Source organism: Taudactylus pleione, unplaced genomic scaffold (genome assembly GCF_031769625.1).
Source record: "Taudactylus pleione unplaced genomic scaffold, aTauple2 ptg000116l, whole genome shotgun sequence".
In the NCBI taxonomy this organism is placed as follows: domain Eukaryota; kingdom Metazoa; phylum Chordata; class Amphibia; order Anura; family Myobatrachidae; genus Taudactylus; species Taudactylus pleione.
The window spans coordinates 11223437-11242739 of NW_028284518.1; the positions used below are offsets into that span (position 1 = coordinate 11223437).

General features: G+C 42.9%; 1 protein-coding gene across 2 annotated transcripts in view; it reads right to left on the reverse strand.

The window, feature by feature from the left end:
* The window catches only part of LOC148524759 (uncharacterized), a 125522-nt gene extending 114598 nt beyond the window's left edge, over positions 1 to 10924 (reverse strand). Inside the window, exons 1-2 of one of the 2 annotated variants that reach the window (XM_088471776.1) lie at positions 10827 to 10924; positions 5191 to 5329 (exon numbers count right to left, since the gene is read on the reverse strand). In XM_088471776.1, the coding sequence (XP_088327902.1) occupies positions 5191 to 5302 (112 nt within the window). In that variant the 5' untranslated portion in view covers positions 5303 to 5329; positions 10827 to 10924. The remainder of the gene's footprint in view (positions 1 to 5190; positions 5330 to 10826) is intronic. The other variant, XM_088471778.1, reaches the window with a different exon arrangement.
* Between the last annotated feature and the right edge of the window lie 8379 nt (positions 10925 to 19303).

The following is a 19303-nucleotide window of genomic DNA, read 5'->3' on the forward strand; positions in this document are numbered from 1 at the left end:
GCATCTATAGATCTTTTAAAATAAGTCAGTCAATAATGGATACACCTGTGCTAATAGTGACGTGCGGTGAGGTCAATGGCTGGGGAGGCACACATGGAAATGGGTCTGAGTGCTGGGAGCCTGTCTCACCCCCTACTCACTGTAACTCTCCCCTCACTACACTAAGCTTCAGGGTCCATTGATCCTCCTACCTGCATCACTGTGTCTTCTCTTGCTTCTGCTGACCGACCTCTAAACACTACAGTGCACTTCCTTGCTTACAGTCCATGGTGTGGCCCTGCCCCCAGCTCTGCAAGCAGTGTCTGACTATACAGAAGCGAGGCTGAGCTGTTGCTGCCTCATATTTCATCTCCCTGCAGTCCCAGGGAGCTCCACAAAGCTGGTGAGTGTTAACTATAAAATAGATTACAATAAACAAAGAAAAGGTTTATAAGTTATAAATATCTTCTTTGTATTATTCTAATCATTTTTATATTAAATCTCACGCTCTGCCTCCCCTGACTGTACATCCCTGCTGTTTAAACCTGAAGGCTGCTCGTTGAATGTAGTCTCCAAAGTCCTGAATTAGGGAATCATTTATTTGTCTGTCAAATTAATGAAGTAGGCTATGTAATTTTTATATTATTACATAATTTTCTGATACATATTTCTATAATTTTGCCATTTTTCCTTTGTGCATTTCAGGATTGTAATTGTAGTAACCTGCTGTAGATGTTATTTGAACTCTGTTACTATAAAATAATGTTAGCCCTGAGGTAGGCAACTTGTGTCTCTCCAGCTGCTGTGAAACTACACATCCCAACATTGCCTGCCACAGTTTTGCCGTTACGGTATGCTGGGATGTGTAGTTCCACAGTAGCTGGAGTGCTTAGGGCCTGCACATATAATACAAAAACACTGTTTTAATAATTGTGTGCACATATTTTTAATGATTTGCTAATCTATTTTAGCATTGTTATGAATTAAGGTTCACTCATTCTTCCCTACAAGCTCAGTCAGCCCAGTAACACTTGACAAACCCTGAAATAAACAGCTTTAACAACAACTGACAGTGCTTACAGCACTTCATTCAGCTCTCACAATAACACATGCAGCCTTACTCAACGATCATGTCAGTCAATATAGCTAATAATAAAATACTTTAGTTGGCTTACTAGCAAGCAAAATGTACCTGGCTATAATGATCTATTCAGAAAACTGCATCTGTAGAATTCAGCCACAGGTTTTTACTCTGGTGCATAGTTCAGGCTGTCAGAGGAGTACACTATGTGGACTATGGAATATCCTGTATATGATAAGGCATGGACTATGGGCACTATGTGACTGTAGAAAATAATTTGATTGTGCTCGCATTCAATGTATAGGATTGCTCAACGCAGTTTTCAATGACACCTTATGCTAACTTTCTGGGTATTATTCAATTTAAGCTTCTTGAATGTTCTGCATTTTGCCTTTGCTTGTTCTGTATTTTGCTTCCGGCATCTCTACATTTTATTTGCTATGCACTATTTCCACCTATTATGGTGCAGTTTCACATATGGGGGCCTAAGTAAACCGCCACACAAGCATGGAAGGCCCCCAATTAAAAAGTTTTGCCAGCACAAATAAAAAAACAGCGGCAAGACAGTCTTCTTATGTGGTATAGGCTTCTCACAAGCTTTCTACTAGCCAGCATCTAGTCAATACAGAGCATCTTTGCTGTGATTGGCCAGAGTGTAGGATAGCAGCACTATTGGTTAGTATCAGCGAGACCTCATGTGATACTCTGTATCATTCGATCAATACATTTATTCATTCATTTTTATTTTGTTTCCAGTTGATTTCAAACAGGAAGGAGAATCACAGTCAGGATTTAGAGGACTAATAAAATGAAAAATGAGGAGAGTTTAAAAAAAAAAAAAAAAAAGTGTTTATGTATTAATTTTAGAGTTAAGGGCCTGATTCAGCTTTGGGAATAGAGCGAGAAAGAGCAAGTAACTGTGAATCGGGACAAACCATGTTGCAATGCAAGGGGTGCAAATAAATAAATTTATTTTGCATGCAGGGTAAATGCTGGCTGCTTTTGCATGTAGCCCACAAATACTGCACAGCTTTATTTTGACACTGCAATTTAGATGTCAGTTTGGACACAGCCCTCCCAAATCTAAATCTCTCTGCACATTTTACATCTGCCACACCTGCAGTGCAGCATGGTTTCACCAAGATGATAAGTTACGTGCTGTATCTCACTCTATTTGCAAGTTTGAATCAGGCCCTAAGTGCAGAAAGCAGAGTATTTAGGCAAACAAATGAAAGAGTATAAGGGCTCGTATTATATTACCAGCCCCACATATGTAATAACGGTATGTAGTTGGGAGGCTGACAGTTTAAATGCTGACCGTCGGCATCCCGACTGTCTAATCCTGGCAAGTGTCTAATGACAGGCGTCGAAATCCCAATGCCTGTCATTAGACCTATGCCGGGAGCCCGACACCCGGCTTACCCATCGAAGGTAGGGGCTCCCGGGGGGGATTTAGGGTTAAGCAGCCCCCGGGAGGTTAGGGTTAGGCTAGGGGAAGGGGGGGTTAGGGTTAGGCACCCCCGGGGGGATGTTAGGGTTAGGTACCCCCCCCGGGAGACTTAGGGTTAGACTGCGGGGAAGGGGGGGTTAGGTTTAGGTACTTAGAGGGGGGCTAGGTTTAGGCACTTAGAAGGCGGTTAGGGTTAGGCACCCCTAAGGGAGGGTTAGGGTTAGGAGGGGGAGGTTAGATTAGTAAATAGAATATATACTTACCTGTCGGTATTTTCACTGCCGGGCTCCCGCTGTCGTGATTTGAACCATGCGGCCGGTGGTAAATCATACTGATTCCATAATAACTAGTCTTTACAAGAAAAATGCAATTTCCCAACCTTCATTGAATCCACACAGGGATAGGGTGTCAAGCTTGTAGATTCATTAGATCTTTTTCTTGGATGGTTTTCATAAGATAACCATCTTTAATCGAAGAGCAACCATATTAACCATTTAACTGAATAATATTATTTCAAAGAATTTTCTCAAAATTGTACATTTTTTTTTACTAGCAATTTATGTAAATAAGAGCTATTTAAACCTGATTGGATATAATATTTTTAACAAAAAATGTAAAATCATGTTTAAATAGCTATTAATTACATAATGTCATAATAAAAAAATGACCATTTTGGGGACGTTTTGATACGCGGCTACTGGTTACAATAAGCTCACGGCTGCTTAGCAGTTGCACTGAGAGGGGACCACGTCACTGTTGGCCACAGTGATCGGGACCCACCAGCAGCTGTACCAGGATGAGGTCCGGCTAGCTGCCCGACCACTGTGACCAGCAGTGATAGGCAGCCACGGTTGCAGGGTAACCAGCAGGTCCCTCTGATATAGAGTATTAGCTTCCTGCAGCCCCCAAGTGGGCATTTCTGACTGGTCGCATCAGATGTAACCATGTCAGGCAAAGCACAGTCTGGTGTGGTCACAACTGATGCAACCACACCAGGCAAGTGGTCAACAATTTATTACCGTATGTATGTTGAAAAAGCACTTTATACACAATGAAGATCCTTTATCCATGAAAAGCAATCTCTTAAACTCCAAAAAAGAAAGGAAGAACAGCAATATAGGTATATGATTATATAGTGTCATCAACAGATGTTCAATTCAGCACCATATATGAATAGTCGCAAGATTAAAGAGGTGGAGGAGAAGGAACACTACACTTTTCCTAGAGCTTGCAGAGTCACAGATTTGATCACAGTGGCAAGTGGAAAAGTTACCGGGTCTAAGGGGTCTATTTGAATGGAGATAAAGTGAACTGAGATAAGCCAGTCATCTCCTGCCATGTCACAGGCTGTGTTTGAAAATGACAGGAGCTTGTTGGTTTGTACTTTATCTCCATCCAAGGCTTGGTAAATAGACCCCATCAATCCTTTTCTCCGTCATTACACTGGACAGGCTCAGGTTGTAAACACACCTATATAGAGGTGGGAATTTGTCTGCTATTTTTGTATTGAAAAACACTCCAATCCATGGACTATCATTGGTGATTATATTATACTATTTCAATAATGTACTGAGCATTGAGACAACCCCTGATGAAGTCTTATAAGGAGATGAAACGTTTCCGGTAAAGAGGCTTTGAGATCCACTATAAGGATACACAATCGAACTCTGAACCATAGAATAAGGGTGGTAAAATCTTAAACCTTGAGTCTATAGAACGTAATTCCACCATTTGATAGCAAGTTGTGTTAGGCAATTCTGAGGGGAGATAGGTTCTCCATCACCTTTCCTTGTCTCTTTACCAACAAGGTTTTCATCTTTTGTGTTCCATCTGCCCCACCTTTTAATCCTGCCACGCTTCATATATGGTTCTGATTGAATATTTGTTGATGACATTATATATGTATATAATGTTTAGTGATTCATTTAATATTGACTATGATCACATTATAACTCACTTATTAATATTTACCATCAAATTTCATTAAGAACAATCAGGATATGGGAACTCTCCACTTGAAATTCCTGGAACATAAATGATTGAATCTTACTATGCGATTGGAGCTAGTTATATAATGCGGAATAAATGTATTCAAGATCCATAGATAGTAACCTGATCCTATCTGAAACTCTTGGAATGAGAACTAATTGAATTATCAATAAGAATATTAGTTCATAGATAATTGTGGAATGAGATATGTGTGTAATTGACAAGCAGTGTTGTGCCTGACGGTTGCCATGACGTTTGACTGTCTATCAAATTCTCTGAACACGACCAAGTGATCGCAGCTGGCCATAAAATGTAGAGTTTATTATGTGTGGAATCTTTGGGCAGAGCTGTGGCTGTTTGTTACCATGACAAGCAAACTACTTGTATGACTATATGCTGAGCGGGTCATGGATGTGACGGTACTGACTAGGCTCACCTCTTCCCTCTTCCTCTCTCAGCACCGGGATTTCTATAGAAAAATGCCGCGGCTGAGCTGTCATTCGGCACGTATTCACAAAGCACATACAAAAGCTGTAGAGATATACAATATAGTGTAATAATTATATTTGGTAAAAACATACTGCTTGTTGAGAGGGGTACCTCTACGTAAACACCCTGTGGATAAAAACCCCAGATAAATGTTAACTACAGAGTGAAAAGCACAGGATAAGTATGTCTATAATATACGAACCTCTTTGTTGTGAATTACAAGTGCTGGAGGCCAATCTCTTCTTACAAAAAAGGTCAGAAAAGACAATTCTTAAAGGAAGGATCCGATGAAATTTATGGCTCCATAGTTGCATTCTGATTGTTTACCAGTTTCTAGAACTCTGAAAATGATGAGAGTAAATTTGTACAGGCTTCTACCGATCCAATGGGTAAGTATCAATTACAATAAGTTATTTGAGAAGATCCAAAAAGTTCAAGTAGTGGCAACAGTGGTGATACTATTAGTGTCTTCTTAATCGACTAATTTAAAACTAAAATAGAACTTTATAAAACCTGAACTAATAGAATTCACAAATACTCTCAGTGGCCAGTGGATTACTGTACTGGGTATCACCTTCCTTTTCCCCCAGAAGAGTATGAATTCTTTGTGCATGCATTCAACAAGGTGCTGGATAAATTACTTAGACATTCTGGTCCATGTTGACATGACAGCATTATGCAGGTCTGCTGATTTGTCGGCTGCACATTCATGCTGCAAATCACCTGTTCCACCACATGCCAAGGTGCTCTACTGGATTGAAATTTGATAATTGTGGAAGCCATTGGAGTACACAGAACTCATTGGTTGCAGAACCAGCTTGAGATGTCATTTTCTTTTTGACATGGCATGTTATCCTACTGGATGAAGCCATTAGAACATGGCTAGACTGTAGCCTTAAAGCAGGGATGGGGAACCTCCTGCCCGGGGGCCTTATAAGGCCCTGGGAATCATTTGGTCTGGCCCTCTGAGGTTTTCCTGCTAGCCTCATCTGGCTAGCAGGGTGCCTAGAATGGCACACTGCAGCCAGAATCTACAATCAGGTGCATAAATATTGGGACATTGACAGAATTTTCATATTTTGGCCTCTATTCACCACCACAATGGCTTTGAAATGAAACAAACAAGATGTGCTTTAACTGCAGACTTTCAGATTTAATTTGAGGGTAATTACATCCAAATCAGGTGAACGGTGTAGGAATTACAACGGTTTCTATATGTGCCTCCCACTTTTTAAGGGGCCAAAAGTAATGGGACTATCAACTCAAAAGCTATTTCATGGACAGGTGTGGGCTATACTCTCGTTATTTCATTATCAATTAAGCAGGTAAAAGGTCTGGAGTTGATTCTAGGTGTGACATTTGCATTTGGAATCAGTTGCTGCCGACTCTCAATATGAGATCCAAAGAGCTGTCACTATCAGTGAAGCAAGCCATCATTAGGCTGAAAAATCAAAACAAACCCATCAGAGAGATAGCAAAAACATTAGGTGTGGCCAAATCAACTGTTTGGAACATTCTTAAAAAGAAAGAACGCACCGGAGAGCTCAGCAACACCAAAAGACTCGGAAGACCGCGGAAAACAACTGTGGTGGATGACAGAAGAATTATTTCCCTGGTGAAGAAAAACCCCTTCACAACAGTTGGCCAAATCAAGACCACTCTCCAGTAGGTAGGTGTATATGTGTCAAAGTCAACAATAAAGAGAAGACTTCACAAGAATGAATATAGAGGGTTCACCACAAGATGTAAACCATTGGTGAGCCACAAAAACAGGAAGACCAGATTAGAGTTTGCCAAACAACATCTAAAAAGCCATTACAGTTCTGGAACAACATCCTATGGACAGATGAGACAAATATCAACTTGTACCAGAGTGATGGGAAGAGAAGAGTATGGAGAAGGAAAGGAACTGCTCATGATCCAAAACATACCACCTCATCAGTGAAGCATGGTGGTGATAGTGTCATGACGTGGGCATGTATAGCTGCCAATGGAACTGGTTCCCTTTTATTGATGATGTGACTGCTGACAAAAGCAGCAGAATGAATTCTGAAGTGTTTCGGGCAATATTATATGCTCATATTTAGTCAAATGCTTCAGAACTCATTGGACGGCGCTTCATAGTGCAGATGTACAATGACCCGAAACATACTGCAAAAGCAACCAAAGAGTTTTTTAAGGCTAAAAAGTGGAATGTTATGCAATGGCCAAGTCAATCCCCTGACCTGAATCCGATTGAGCATGCATTTCACTTGATGAAGACAAAACTGAAGGGACAATGCCCCAAGAACAAGTAGGAACTGAAGACATTTGCAGTAGAGGCCTGGCAGAGCATCACCAAGGATGAAACCCAGCATCTGGTGATGTCTATGCATTCCAGACTTCAGGCTGTAATTGCCTGCCAAGGATTTGCAACAAAGTATTAAAATGTGAAAGTTAGATTTAGGATTGTTTAGTTTGTCCCATTACTTTTGGCCCCTTAAAAAGTGGGAGGCACATATAGAAACCGTTGTAATTCCTACACCGTTCACCTGATTTGGATGTAATTACCCTCAAATTAAATCTGAAGATCTGCAGTTAAAGCACATCTTGTTTGTTTCATTTCAAAGCCATTGTGGTGGTGAATAGAGGCCAAAATATGAAAATTCTGTCAATGTCCCAATATTTATGCACCTGACTGTATGTAGCAGTGCCACCTGGAGCTTCAGATGGTCACACTGCTGCCCTTACAGCTCCCCGGAGCATCCTCAGGATGCTCTGGGAATTGCTGTACTCACCGGCGATTGTGGCCCCGCCCCCATGTGACTTCACGGAGAGGGGGCGTGGCCTGCACTGGGCCCGCAAATAAAGTTATATATATATCAAAATGGCCCTCGGCAGAAAAAAGGTTCCCCACCCTTGCTCTACTGGGTGGAATGTGTAGGATCTAGACAGGGACGGACTTGGGCTGTATATCATCCCTGGCAGTCCGCCCTGTGCACGCACCTTAGCCACGTGCGCTCATTAAGGGGGTGTGGTTAAGTTTCAAAGGGACTAGCCCAGAGTCACGGGAGCCTGGCTTTGCGGAACGCCCCAGTCTCTTCCTGGTCGAGCAGGGTGCACCGGCCCATCACTGCCGCTACTTTCACCCTCCTCGCGCCGGCCTAAGTCCATCGGCCCTTCTGGCATGTGCCAGCTGGCCAATCTGGCCCTGGATCTAGAACAGTGTTTCCCAAACTCATACGTCAGGGTGCACTAACAGTACATGTTTTCTAGGTCTCCTCACAGAACCACCGAAATAATTAGCTCAACCTGTGGATCTTTAAAATGTGTCAGCCAGTAAAGAATACACCTGCTAGGAAAATTGGAAATCCTTCACTGTTAATGCTCCCTGAGGAATGAGGTTAGGACTATCCTACTTGAATATGGGTTAAGTGCATTTAGTTTTATTCCCAACATTTTGTTTTGCACACGATATTTAAGCAAGATTGCACGGGCAGGATTTTTTTATAAAACAGAATCTATAGCCAATGGCGCTGAAGAATGGAACACTAAAAATTTTTATTAAAGTTAATAGGTATATAATAATGATGATAATAATAATAATATAAATAATAGGACTTGTATGTACAAAGTATAAATTTAATAATATATAACAAACATCATTGGCCAATGTAACAAATATAAATACACATATAAAATGTCTAAAAACATAACATCAAAAAAGCCAATAAACACAATGAGAAAGTAATAAATATGTTTGTCTAGATCACCACAACAACTTTATATAGCAGCTATAATATCGAATGCTAAAAGTAAGGGCATGAAAAAGTTGCACTCCCATGTGTGTAGGCAAGGAGCATAAGATCTATTTAAAGTTCCGCAAGAGAAAGTATATTACCTTTCAAGAAATGTCTCATCCGGATAGGTGATATAACAAATTTAAACAGTAATTTGCAAACTGAATCCTGCTGAGCAACGCCGTCCAACAGTTGGTTCATTGCGTGATCTGCCACAGTACAGTGTACTAAGTACTCCACATTCGGCATACGGAACATTATCATCTGCCAGTCCCACCGCCGCTAACCAGCGCAGGCGGTAGCATAGAAGATGCCATTTGGCGGCTGAGCAGTAGTGCGTCACCAACCGCAAATTAGCATGGAAAAGTGCATGTTCTTTGGCCATGAGATGGATGGAGACTGCAGACTGCCACGCTGTTGTCTCCATTATGAGGTATGAACTGCAAACTTGCTCATGAGACAGAGAGAGCATGAGGTGCATTGGTGAGTGAGGACATATTGTACATATTGCACTCACTGTGAGACTTTAATTTTACAAAACCTGCACTGAAACTGACAATAGGATTGAGGGAATTTGGAGATAATATTCCACTTTCTGGACAGTTGTTATCAGTGCTCAGCAGGATTCAGTTTGGGAATTACTGTTTCAATTTGTTATATCACCTATCCGGATGAGACATTTCTTGAAAGGTAATATACTTTTTCTTGCGGAACTATAAATAGATCTTATGCTCCTTGCCTACACACATGGGAGTGCAACTTTTTCATGTCCTTACTTTTAGCATTCGAAATTATAGCTGCTATATAAAGTTGTTGTGGTGATCTAGACAAACATATTTATTACTTTCTCATTGTGTTTATTGGCTTTTTTGATGTTATGTTTTTAGACATTTTATATGTGTATTTATATTTGTTACATTGGCCAATGATGTTTTGTTATATATTATTAAATTTATACTTTGTACATACAAGTCATATTTTTTATATTATTATCATCATTATATACATTTTTCATTCTTATTTTGGCATAATTTTACATTCAGTATTTATTTAAATTGTAGGTATCACACAGCGCTGTTATTCATTTCGTTTAGGATTTTTTTATAAAATAAATTTGCAATGGTTGGAAACAGCTGTTGATATATGATCTGTGGAGCGGAAGTTTGGTGCTGAAAGTTAAAAACGTTTTAAATAAAGAAAGGGCGGTAAAGCTGAATGGGTGCTCTGTACACACTAAATGATGTGTACCCAGCACGATGGCGTTTGCGGCAGGACCCGGCGGAGTGCCTGCTTCGGCAAGTGCATGGACACTTGCTGATGCCGGCATGCAAAGCTTGCAAGTCCGATGGGCGATGTCGCTGACGTTGCACGGAAGCGCACATCGTCAGCGCCATAGCGGGTACAAACTGGATCGGACGACATATTGACTAGTAGTGTGTATCCGGCTTAAAGCTTTCAGTAATCAACTCTTTCCAGGAATTTTTACCAATACCTGTATTGCTGAAAGGTATAATAGGAACTAATTGGAATTTATGTGAACTTTATTCAATGCCAGGAAATATTTGATTAGTTAAGTTAGTAGTAAAGATATAACCATTGAGCAATGTTAGTAAAAACTTGTCCTAAGGACCAAATATAAATCTACATATAAGTACATTGTGTTACATAAAGATGGAAGATGAATCTAGCAAACTGCAGACAACTTTAAATCGTATTTACTATTGTATGTATCCTACACTTTTTTTGCGGATTCCCTATGTGATGCCATGTCTTATCAGCGGGTAGTTATCTTTGTTTCTTGGATTCACAAACCCAACTTTCTCACTGTTACTGTATCTTCATTGTATTTGCCAGCATTGTTGCTGGGAACTAACTTCTGCTGCAGAACTCGCAGTATTATGTGGCAGTGACATTTTTACTTCCTCACTTTGAACCTAGCCATGGAAAAGGAAGGGGAGATGCCTCTATCACAAATGTACAATTCACCTGGCAGCACTTGGGGTCACTGTAATACTTGTTTCACTTGCAGGACAGAAATAAATATCAGTTCCCACCCTACCTTATCTCTGTACAGGAGGACAGATCATCCGACCTACTGTGTGTGAGGCACAACAAGGGCAAGCAGCAGAGCATCTCCACTGGCTGAGCGGTGTCACATGTTGGAATCTAACTGACAGACTGGCTCGGCATGCTGGGAGTTGTAGTTTACACTTTGCAGCAGACAGCAGCGTCAGGCAACGTGCAACTTCCTCTCTCCTACATCCAGGACTAAAACACTGCACACTGCCCATGCTCCTTCCTCTGTCCTGCAGCAGGCTTTGTATTATCAGCCATCCGAGTAGGAATGCAGGCTGAGCGAGCTGTCACAGAAAGCCAGCAGGCAGGTTATGTATGAATATTGCGAGACGCTGTCAGCACAACGAGGCTGAAGTTATCTTCTTATTCGGCCAGTTTCTTATTCACTTCTTGTTCATTTTCCAGCTTTTTATTCAGAAAATGTTATATTAAAACATTTAAATAAAGTTAGATCACTAAACACTATGAAAACAAAGAATTGTGTTACTTATACAGTTTTCAATTGTTATTTTCCTGGCACACTAAGAATTTGGGCATAAATAAGGCAGTAAAGCGGGCACAGGCACCACATTTTGTCATTTTGAATAAGAAGTTGTAGTTGTGCAGGGGTTACCTAGCTTCGTTCATCAAATTTTACACTTGAAACCCACAGAGGGTGGTCACACGCATATAACCCACTTGCCATTTGCCTTGACCAACAAGGATTTTGGCATAAATAGGGCAGTAAAGCGGGCACAGGCACCACATTTTTTCATTTTGAATAAGAAGCTGTAGTTGTGCAGGGGTTAACTAGTTTCGTTCATAAAATTTTACATTTGAAACCCACAGAGGGTGGTAACATAAATATGACTCACTTGCCATTTGCCTTGACCAAAAAGGATTTTGGCATAAATAGGGCAGTAAAGCGGGCATAGGCACCACATTTTGTCATTTTAAACAAGAAGCTGTAGTTGTGCAGGGGTTAACTAGCTTCGGTCATCAAGTTTTACATTTGAAACCTACAGAGCGTGGTCACATGCATATAACCCACTTGCCATTTGCCTTGACCAACAAGGATTTTGGCATGAATAGGGCAGTAAAGCGGCACAGGCACCAATTTTGTCATTTTGAATAAGAAGCTGTAGTTGTGCAGGGGTTAACTAGCTTCGGTCATCAAATTTTACATTTGAAACCCACAGAGGGTTGTCAGGTACATATGACCCACTTTCCATTTGCCTTGACCAACAAGGATTTTGGCATAAATAGGGCAGGAAAATGGGCACAGGCACCACATTTTGTTATTTTGAATAATAAGCTGTAGTTGTGCAGGGGTTAACTAGTTTTGTTCATAAAATTTTACACTTGATACCCACAGAGGGTGGTAACATAAATATGACCCACTTGCCATTTGCCTTGACCAACAAGAATTTTGGCATGAATAGGGCAGTAAAGTGGGAACAGGCACCACATTCTGTCATTTTGAATAAGAAGCTGTAGTTGTGCAGGGGTTAACTAGCTTCGGTCATCAAATTTTACACTTGAAACCCACAGAGGGTGGTCTGGTACATATGACCCACTTGCCATTTGCCTTGACCAAAAAGGATTTTGGCATGAATAGGGCGGTAAAGCGGGCATGGTCACCACATTTTGTCATTTTGAATAAGAAGCTGTAGTTGTGCAGGGGTTAACTAGCTTCGGTCATCAAATTTTACATTTGAAACCCACAGAGGGTTGTCAGGTACATATGACCCACTTTCCATTTGCCTTGACCAACAAGGATTTTGGCATAAATAGGGCAGGAAAATGGGCACAGGCACCACATTTTGTTATTTTGAATAATAAGCTGTAGTTGTGCAGGGGTTAACTAGTTTTGTTCATAAAATTTTACACTTGATACCCACAGAGGGTGGTAACATAAATATGACCCACTTGCCATTTGCCTTGACCAACAAGAATTTTGGCATGAATAGGGCAGTAAAGTGGGAACAGGCACCACATTCTGTCATTTTGAATAAGAAGCTGTAGTTGTGCAGGGGTTAACTAGCTTCGGTCATCAAATTTTACACTTGAAACCCACAGAGGGTGGTCTGGTACATATGACCCACTTGCCATTTGCCTTGACCAAAAAGGATTTTGGCATGAATAGGGCGGTAAAGCGGGCATGGTCACCACATTTTGTCATTTTGAATAAGAAGCTGTAGTTGTGCAGGGGTTAACTAGCTTCGGTCATCAAATTTTACATTTGAAACCCACAGAGGGTTGTCAGGTACATATGACCCACTTGCAATTTGCCTTGACCAACAAGGATTTTGGCATAAATAGGGCAGGAAAATGGGCACAGGCACCACATTTTGTTATTTTGAATAATAAGCTGTAGTTGTGCAGGGGTTAACTAGTTTTGTTCATAAAAGTTTACACTTGATACCCACAGAGGGTGGTAACATAAATATGACCCACTTGCCATTTGCCTTGACCAACAAGGATTTTGGCATGAATAGGGCAGTAAAGTGGGAACAGGCACCACATTCTGTCATTTTGAATAAGAAGCTGTAGTTGTGCAGGGGTTAACTAGCTTCGGTCATCAAATTTTACATTTGAAACCCACAGAGGGTTGTCAGGTACATATGACCCACTTTCCATTTGCCTTGACCAACAAGGATTTTGGCATAAATAGGGCAGGAAAATGGGCACAGGCACCACATTTTGTTATTTTGAATAATAAGCTGTAGTTGTGCAGGGGTTAACTAGTTTTGTTCATAAAATTTTACACTTGATACCCACAGAGGGTGGTAACATAAATATGACCCACTTGCCATTTGCCTTGACCAACAAGGATTTTGGCATGAATAGGGCAGTAAAGTGGGAACAGGCACCACATTCTGTCATTTTGAATAAGAAGCTGTAGTTGTGCAGGGGTTAACTAGCTTCGGTCATCAAATTTTACACTTGAAACCCACAGAGGGTGGTCTGGTACATATGACCCACTTGCCATTTGCCTTGACCAAAAAGGATTTTGGCATGAATAGGGCGGTAAAGCGGGCATGGTCACCACATTTTGTCATTTTGAATAAGAAGCTGTAGTTGTGCAGGGGTTAACTAGCTTCGGTCATCAAATGTTACACTTGACACCCACAGAGGGTGGTCAGGTACATATGACCCACTTGCAATTTGCCTTGACCAACAAAGATTTTGGCATGAATAGGGCAGTAAAGCGGGCACAAGCACCAGATTATATAATTTTGAATAAGAAGCTGTAGTTGTGCAGGGGTTCACTAGCTTCAGTCATCAAATTTTACTCTTGAAACCCACAGAGGGTGGTCACATGCATATAACCCACTTGCCATTTGCCTTGACCAACAAGGATTTTGGCATATATAGGGCAGTAAAGCGGGCACAGGCACCACATTTTGTCATTTTGAATAAGAAACTGTAGTTGTGCAAGGGTTAACTAGCCTTGGTCAACAAGTTTTACACTTGGAACCTACAGAGGGTGGTCATATACATATATCCCCCTTACCATTTGCTTTGACCAACAAAGTTTTGGGCATGAATAGGGCAGTAAAGCGGGCACAAGCACCAGATTTTGTCTTTTTGAATAAGAAGCTGTAGTTGCGCAGGGGTTAACTAGCCTTGGTCAACACGTTTTACACTTGAAACCCACAGAGGGTGGTCGCATACTTTTGACCCAACTGCCATTTGCCATTTTACCAACAAATGTTTGGGCATGAATAGGGCAGTAAAGCAGGCACAGGCACCAGATTTCTTCATTTTGATATAGTACCTGAAGTTTTACAAGGGTTAAATAGTCTTGGTCAACAAATTTGACAATTGAGGTCATTCCCCAAATTAGTAAAAGCCCCCAGTCCTCTGAGCATTGTCTGGTATTTTAATACAGTAATAAAAATCGGTGTGGGGTTCACCTTTTATTCCGATAACCAGCACAAGGCTTGTTATTGGGAGTAAGGGGGAACACTATAGCAGGGAGAGACACTTAGGCCCTCATTCAGAGCCGGACGCAAGTGGCTGCTCGTTCGCTCCGAGCGATGTTTGCCCAACTGCGCATGCGTACGGATCGTTATACGCATGCGCGAACCACTCAGTGCGGCCGAAATTCATGTGCTCGCAAAATAGCGAATGCCTGATAATTTGAGTGACAGAAAGAGGCGTATGTGGGTGGTAACAGGGGAAGGTGCTTGAAAACGGGGAGTGGAGATCCGATCGCAGACGTGCTTAAAGGTCAAAACGGGCGTTTTATGGGTGTGCATATTTAAAACAGCAGCGTCATTGACCACGTCACTGGGTTCTTTTATAGCCAGAACTGCTCGCAAAATTGTGGTAGCAAAAACCAACCACAAGAATAGCGAGCAGTTCATACCCTGGTCGATGTACTCGATTAATCTAATAAATAGCGGACATGACGTAGGATGCGAGCGGCCAGGGGGCGTATTTTTCAAAAACGAAGCAAGTTTTGTTCGCTCGTTCAGACCTAGAGGCGTGAACAGACCGCAAACAGCGAACGGTTCATTTGAATAGCCACCCCTTGTTTTAGAACGAACGACCGCAAATAGCGAGTGGCTCTGAATGAGGGCCTTAGTGTGGTGTCCTCCTGCCATCACATTAACCAGCCCTAAACTATTCAGCACAGTTCTGAAATCCCTTGGAAAGCTGGTACACCGACAGTGGCGTAACTAGGGCAGGGCCGTCGAGGCGCTGGGGGCACCACTGGCCACGGTACCGGCCCGTCCTAGTTATCCAGTGTAGTGCCGACCGCAGTGAGTGCGGTCAGCACTACACATTTACTCAGGACCGCCGCTAGGCTTCCCTGAGCCCAGTGCCGTCCTGTGCTGCACAGCCGAGCCCCTTCCCTCCCCCTGAGCGCTTACCCAATAATGCAGAGTGTGCCAGCCCGGGAGCACTGCAGTGGGCGGCGGCGGGAGCAGGAGCCGGAGTGAGTTTTTTTTTTTTTACTCGTGCATTTGTCTATTGGGGGCACTGCATCGGGGGGTGACCTCTATTAGGGACTAATACTAATGAGGGGGGGACTAGTACTGGGGGCACTGTATCAGGGTGCCTCTACTGGGGACTACTACTTGGGGGGACTACTACTGGGCGCACTGCATCAGGGGGGACCACTACTGGGGGCACTACTGGGGAGGGGACTACTACTGGGGCACTGCATCGGGGGACCACTACTTGGGGCACTGCATGGGGGGGACTAATACAGGGGGCACTGTATAAGGAGCACTGCATTAAGGTGCATATGGAATGGAAAGGAATGTTCACGAGATAGGGGTGTGTGTCATGTTGACATGCCCCATTTTTAAGTGGCCATGCCCATTTATCGGCGTTCGCACATGGGGGGTGCTCCATTTTAAAATTTGCCCTGGGCTCCATATACCCTAGTTACGCCACAGCCAGTGCTGTGACCAAGTGTTTGATCCTAGCGCCTTAGTCCTGCAGTCCGGTGAGATGTATCCCCAGCGGGACATATAAGTGTACTGTAGCCTCTCCCACTGGACAGGAACACCCTCTATGATGCCTTACCATGATTACCCCCCCTAGACCACCAGGTTGTCAGGCTGTAGGCACATAGGGGTCATCAGGCCTTAGGCCTGTGGCACAAAAAGCGGGCAATAGGCCCAGGTCACATAAATAAGGGAGGTGCCAAGTTCTCATCTTGCCCTGGGCACCAAACACCCTAATTATGCCCCTGGACCTTGGTCACTGCTACCTGAGTGAAGACTGCTGTGGCTGTGTGAGTTTGCCAGCTCAAGGTGAAGACTACAGGAGGCCCTGAGATCGTGGGAGTCGGCCCACCTCGGGTGAAGAACACATAGTGGTCATGGCTGAACTAGGCTTAGTTCATCCGAAGACTACTGGGGGTAAATTTACTAAGCTGTGAGCTTGGGAGAGTTTGCAAACTTTGGAGAGTTTGAGCATTTTTTCCCACTCTCAAATTTACTAAGGTCAAACTCGGGAGAGAGATCTCCTTTGCTACGGGAAAATACTGGAGTGTTAGCAAACTCTCTTCAATTCACCATCGGTAAAACTCGAGAACCTTTTCACTGGTGAAGATAGGATTCTGGAATTTACCAAGCAGAGGGTTTCTAAAAACTTGTGAAATAAATACACCTGCCTGTGATCTGCGAGTTTGGCAGATCACTGTGATCCATGTATGTTTCTGCCTGTAAATTATGAAGAAAAAGGTTAAAAGTTACAAAAAAAATGACATAGGGCCCCCTCCTAAAGCTTAACCAGCCCCGGACTTGCCAGCCTGTCCTGGTTCTTAAAATTACGGGAAACAAAATGTGTAGGGTTCCACCATAATTTAAGAACCAGCACTTGGCTGCAGGGCCAGACCTGGTTTTAAATATAGGGGGAAAAATGCATGAGGTCCCCCCTATATTTAAAACCAGCTCTGGGCACTTTTTAGCGGGGAACTGATGCCACAGCCAGGGGTGCCCTTTCACCGGGCCCCCCATCCGCAGCATCAGTCTTGACCACTAGTGAGCCCAGGCCAGGGATCCCTGGGGACTGGGGACCCCCCCAAGAAAGGGGTCCTCCTCTCCAGGGCACCCCTGGCCTAGGTTGATAGCGTAGGTGTAGTGTGTAAATATTAGAATTATTCACATTGTCTTTACAGTGGAACTACAGTTCCCAGCAAGCCTCTCCAGCATGATGGTACTTGGAGAACCACAAATACCAGCATGCGGGGCATTAAGGACCCACTGGTACGTGTAGTTCACCTGTAAAGAAAAGTGTAAAAAACACAATACACACCATGAAAATAAAGATTTATTACAACCATACAAACTCACACATACAGTACTTACCTGCTGCCAGATGTTCACATCCCCTTCTCAACGTAAAGTATCCAGTACATGTACCTGAAAAAAAAGATCCAATACTCATCTTTTGTCCCACGATGTTCTCCGCAGTAATCCAAATAGGGCCCCGGAGACATTGTATCAACACGCTATAGCATGTTGATACATTACGCTAATGACAGCTCATGGAGAATGAAGTATCATTAGTGTCGGGTACGAGCCAATCAGCAGCGGCTTCTATTATCGGCTGCTCATTGGCTGGGACCCACGTGAAGGAGCCGCTCATTGGCTAAGTCCACGTGGGTCCCAGCCAATGAGCAGCCGTTAATGTTAAGCCGCCGCTGATTGGCTCGCGGCCCGGCACTAATGATACCTCATTCTTCTTGAGCTGTCATTAGTGTACTGTATCAACATGCTGTAGCATGTTGATACAGTGGGGTAAATTTACTAAGAATCGAGTTTGGGTGAGATTGCAATCTCGGGTGAGATGAGGCATGTTTTTCAAATCGCAAATTTACTAAAGGCAAAGTCGGGTGAGTTACAGAGAGATTTCTCTCATCTCACTCGCAAAACTCGGGAGAGCTAGCAAACTCGAAACTTCTCACCATCGGCCAAACTCTGAAGTACTTTTCACCTATAAGATACAGCTCACAAATTTACCAAGAATCGGGATGACAATCTTGGGTGAGATGTCGGCAAACTCTCTGCCAAATTGACATTTTAAACACTCACCTCCAGAGCTGCGAGTTTTGCTGAAACATACACAAATCATTATGTTTTGTGTATGTTTATTTTTTTAACTTGTTAAATTATTTTTAATTATTTTAAAAAAATTATGTGAGCCCCCCCCCCCAAAACATTAATAAGCCGCGGATTTGTCAGCCTGTTCTCGTTCTTAAAATTACAGGGAAAAAAATGTGTAGGGTTCCACTGTAATTTAAGAACCAGCACTAGGCTGCAGGGCCAGACCTGGTTTTAAATATATGGAGAAAAAATTTGCGTGATGTTCACCATATATGTAAAACCAGCTCTGGACCCTTTCTAGCGGGGGACTGATGCCACAGCCAGGGAAACCCTTTCACCGGGCCCCCCAGCCGCATCATCAGCCCTGACCGCTAGTCAGCCCAGGCCAGGGACCCCTGGGGAGTTGGGGACCCCTCCAATAAAGGGATCCCCCTCTACAGGGAACCCATGGCCTAGGCTGATAGCCCGGGGCTATCCTTGCCACCCCTGGGCGGTGGGTGGCGAGTTGATAGTGTAGGTGTATTGTGTAAATTTAGAATAATTCACACAAGCAGATAGCACATATCTCACTGATATGTGCAGGCTGCTAGCTCGGGAGAGATTTGCAGAGAGAAAACACTGCATCTCGAGTAATCTCATCTTCTCTTGCAACTCGGGGGAGATATCTCGATCTGCATCACCATCGGCAATCTCACCTTCAGCTAAACTCACTTCTTAGTAAATTTGCGAGTAGAAAAATGGGAAATCACCCGAGATTTGGGGTTGCAAATCGAGAATAAAAAGAACTAAACTCGACCTATCTCGATTCTTAGTAAATTTATCCCAGTGTGTCCGGGGCCCTATTTGGATTACTGCAGAGAACATCGTGGAGCATAAGGTGAGTATTGGATTTTTTTTTCAGGTACTTCCA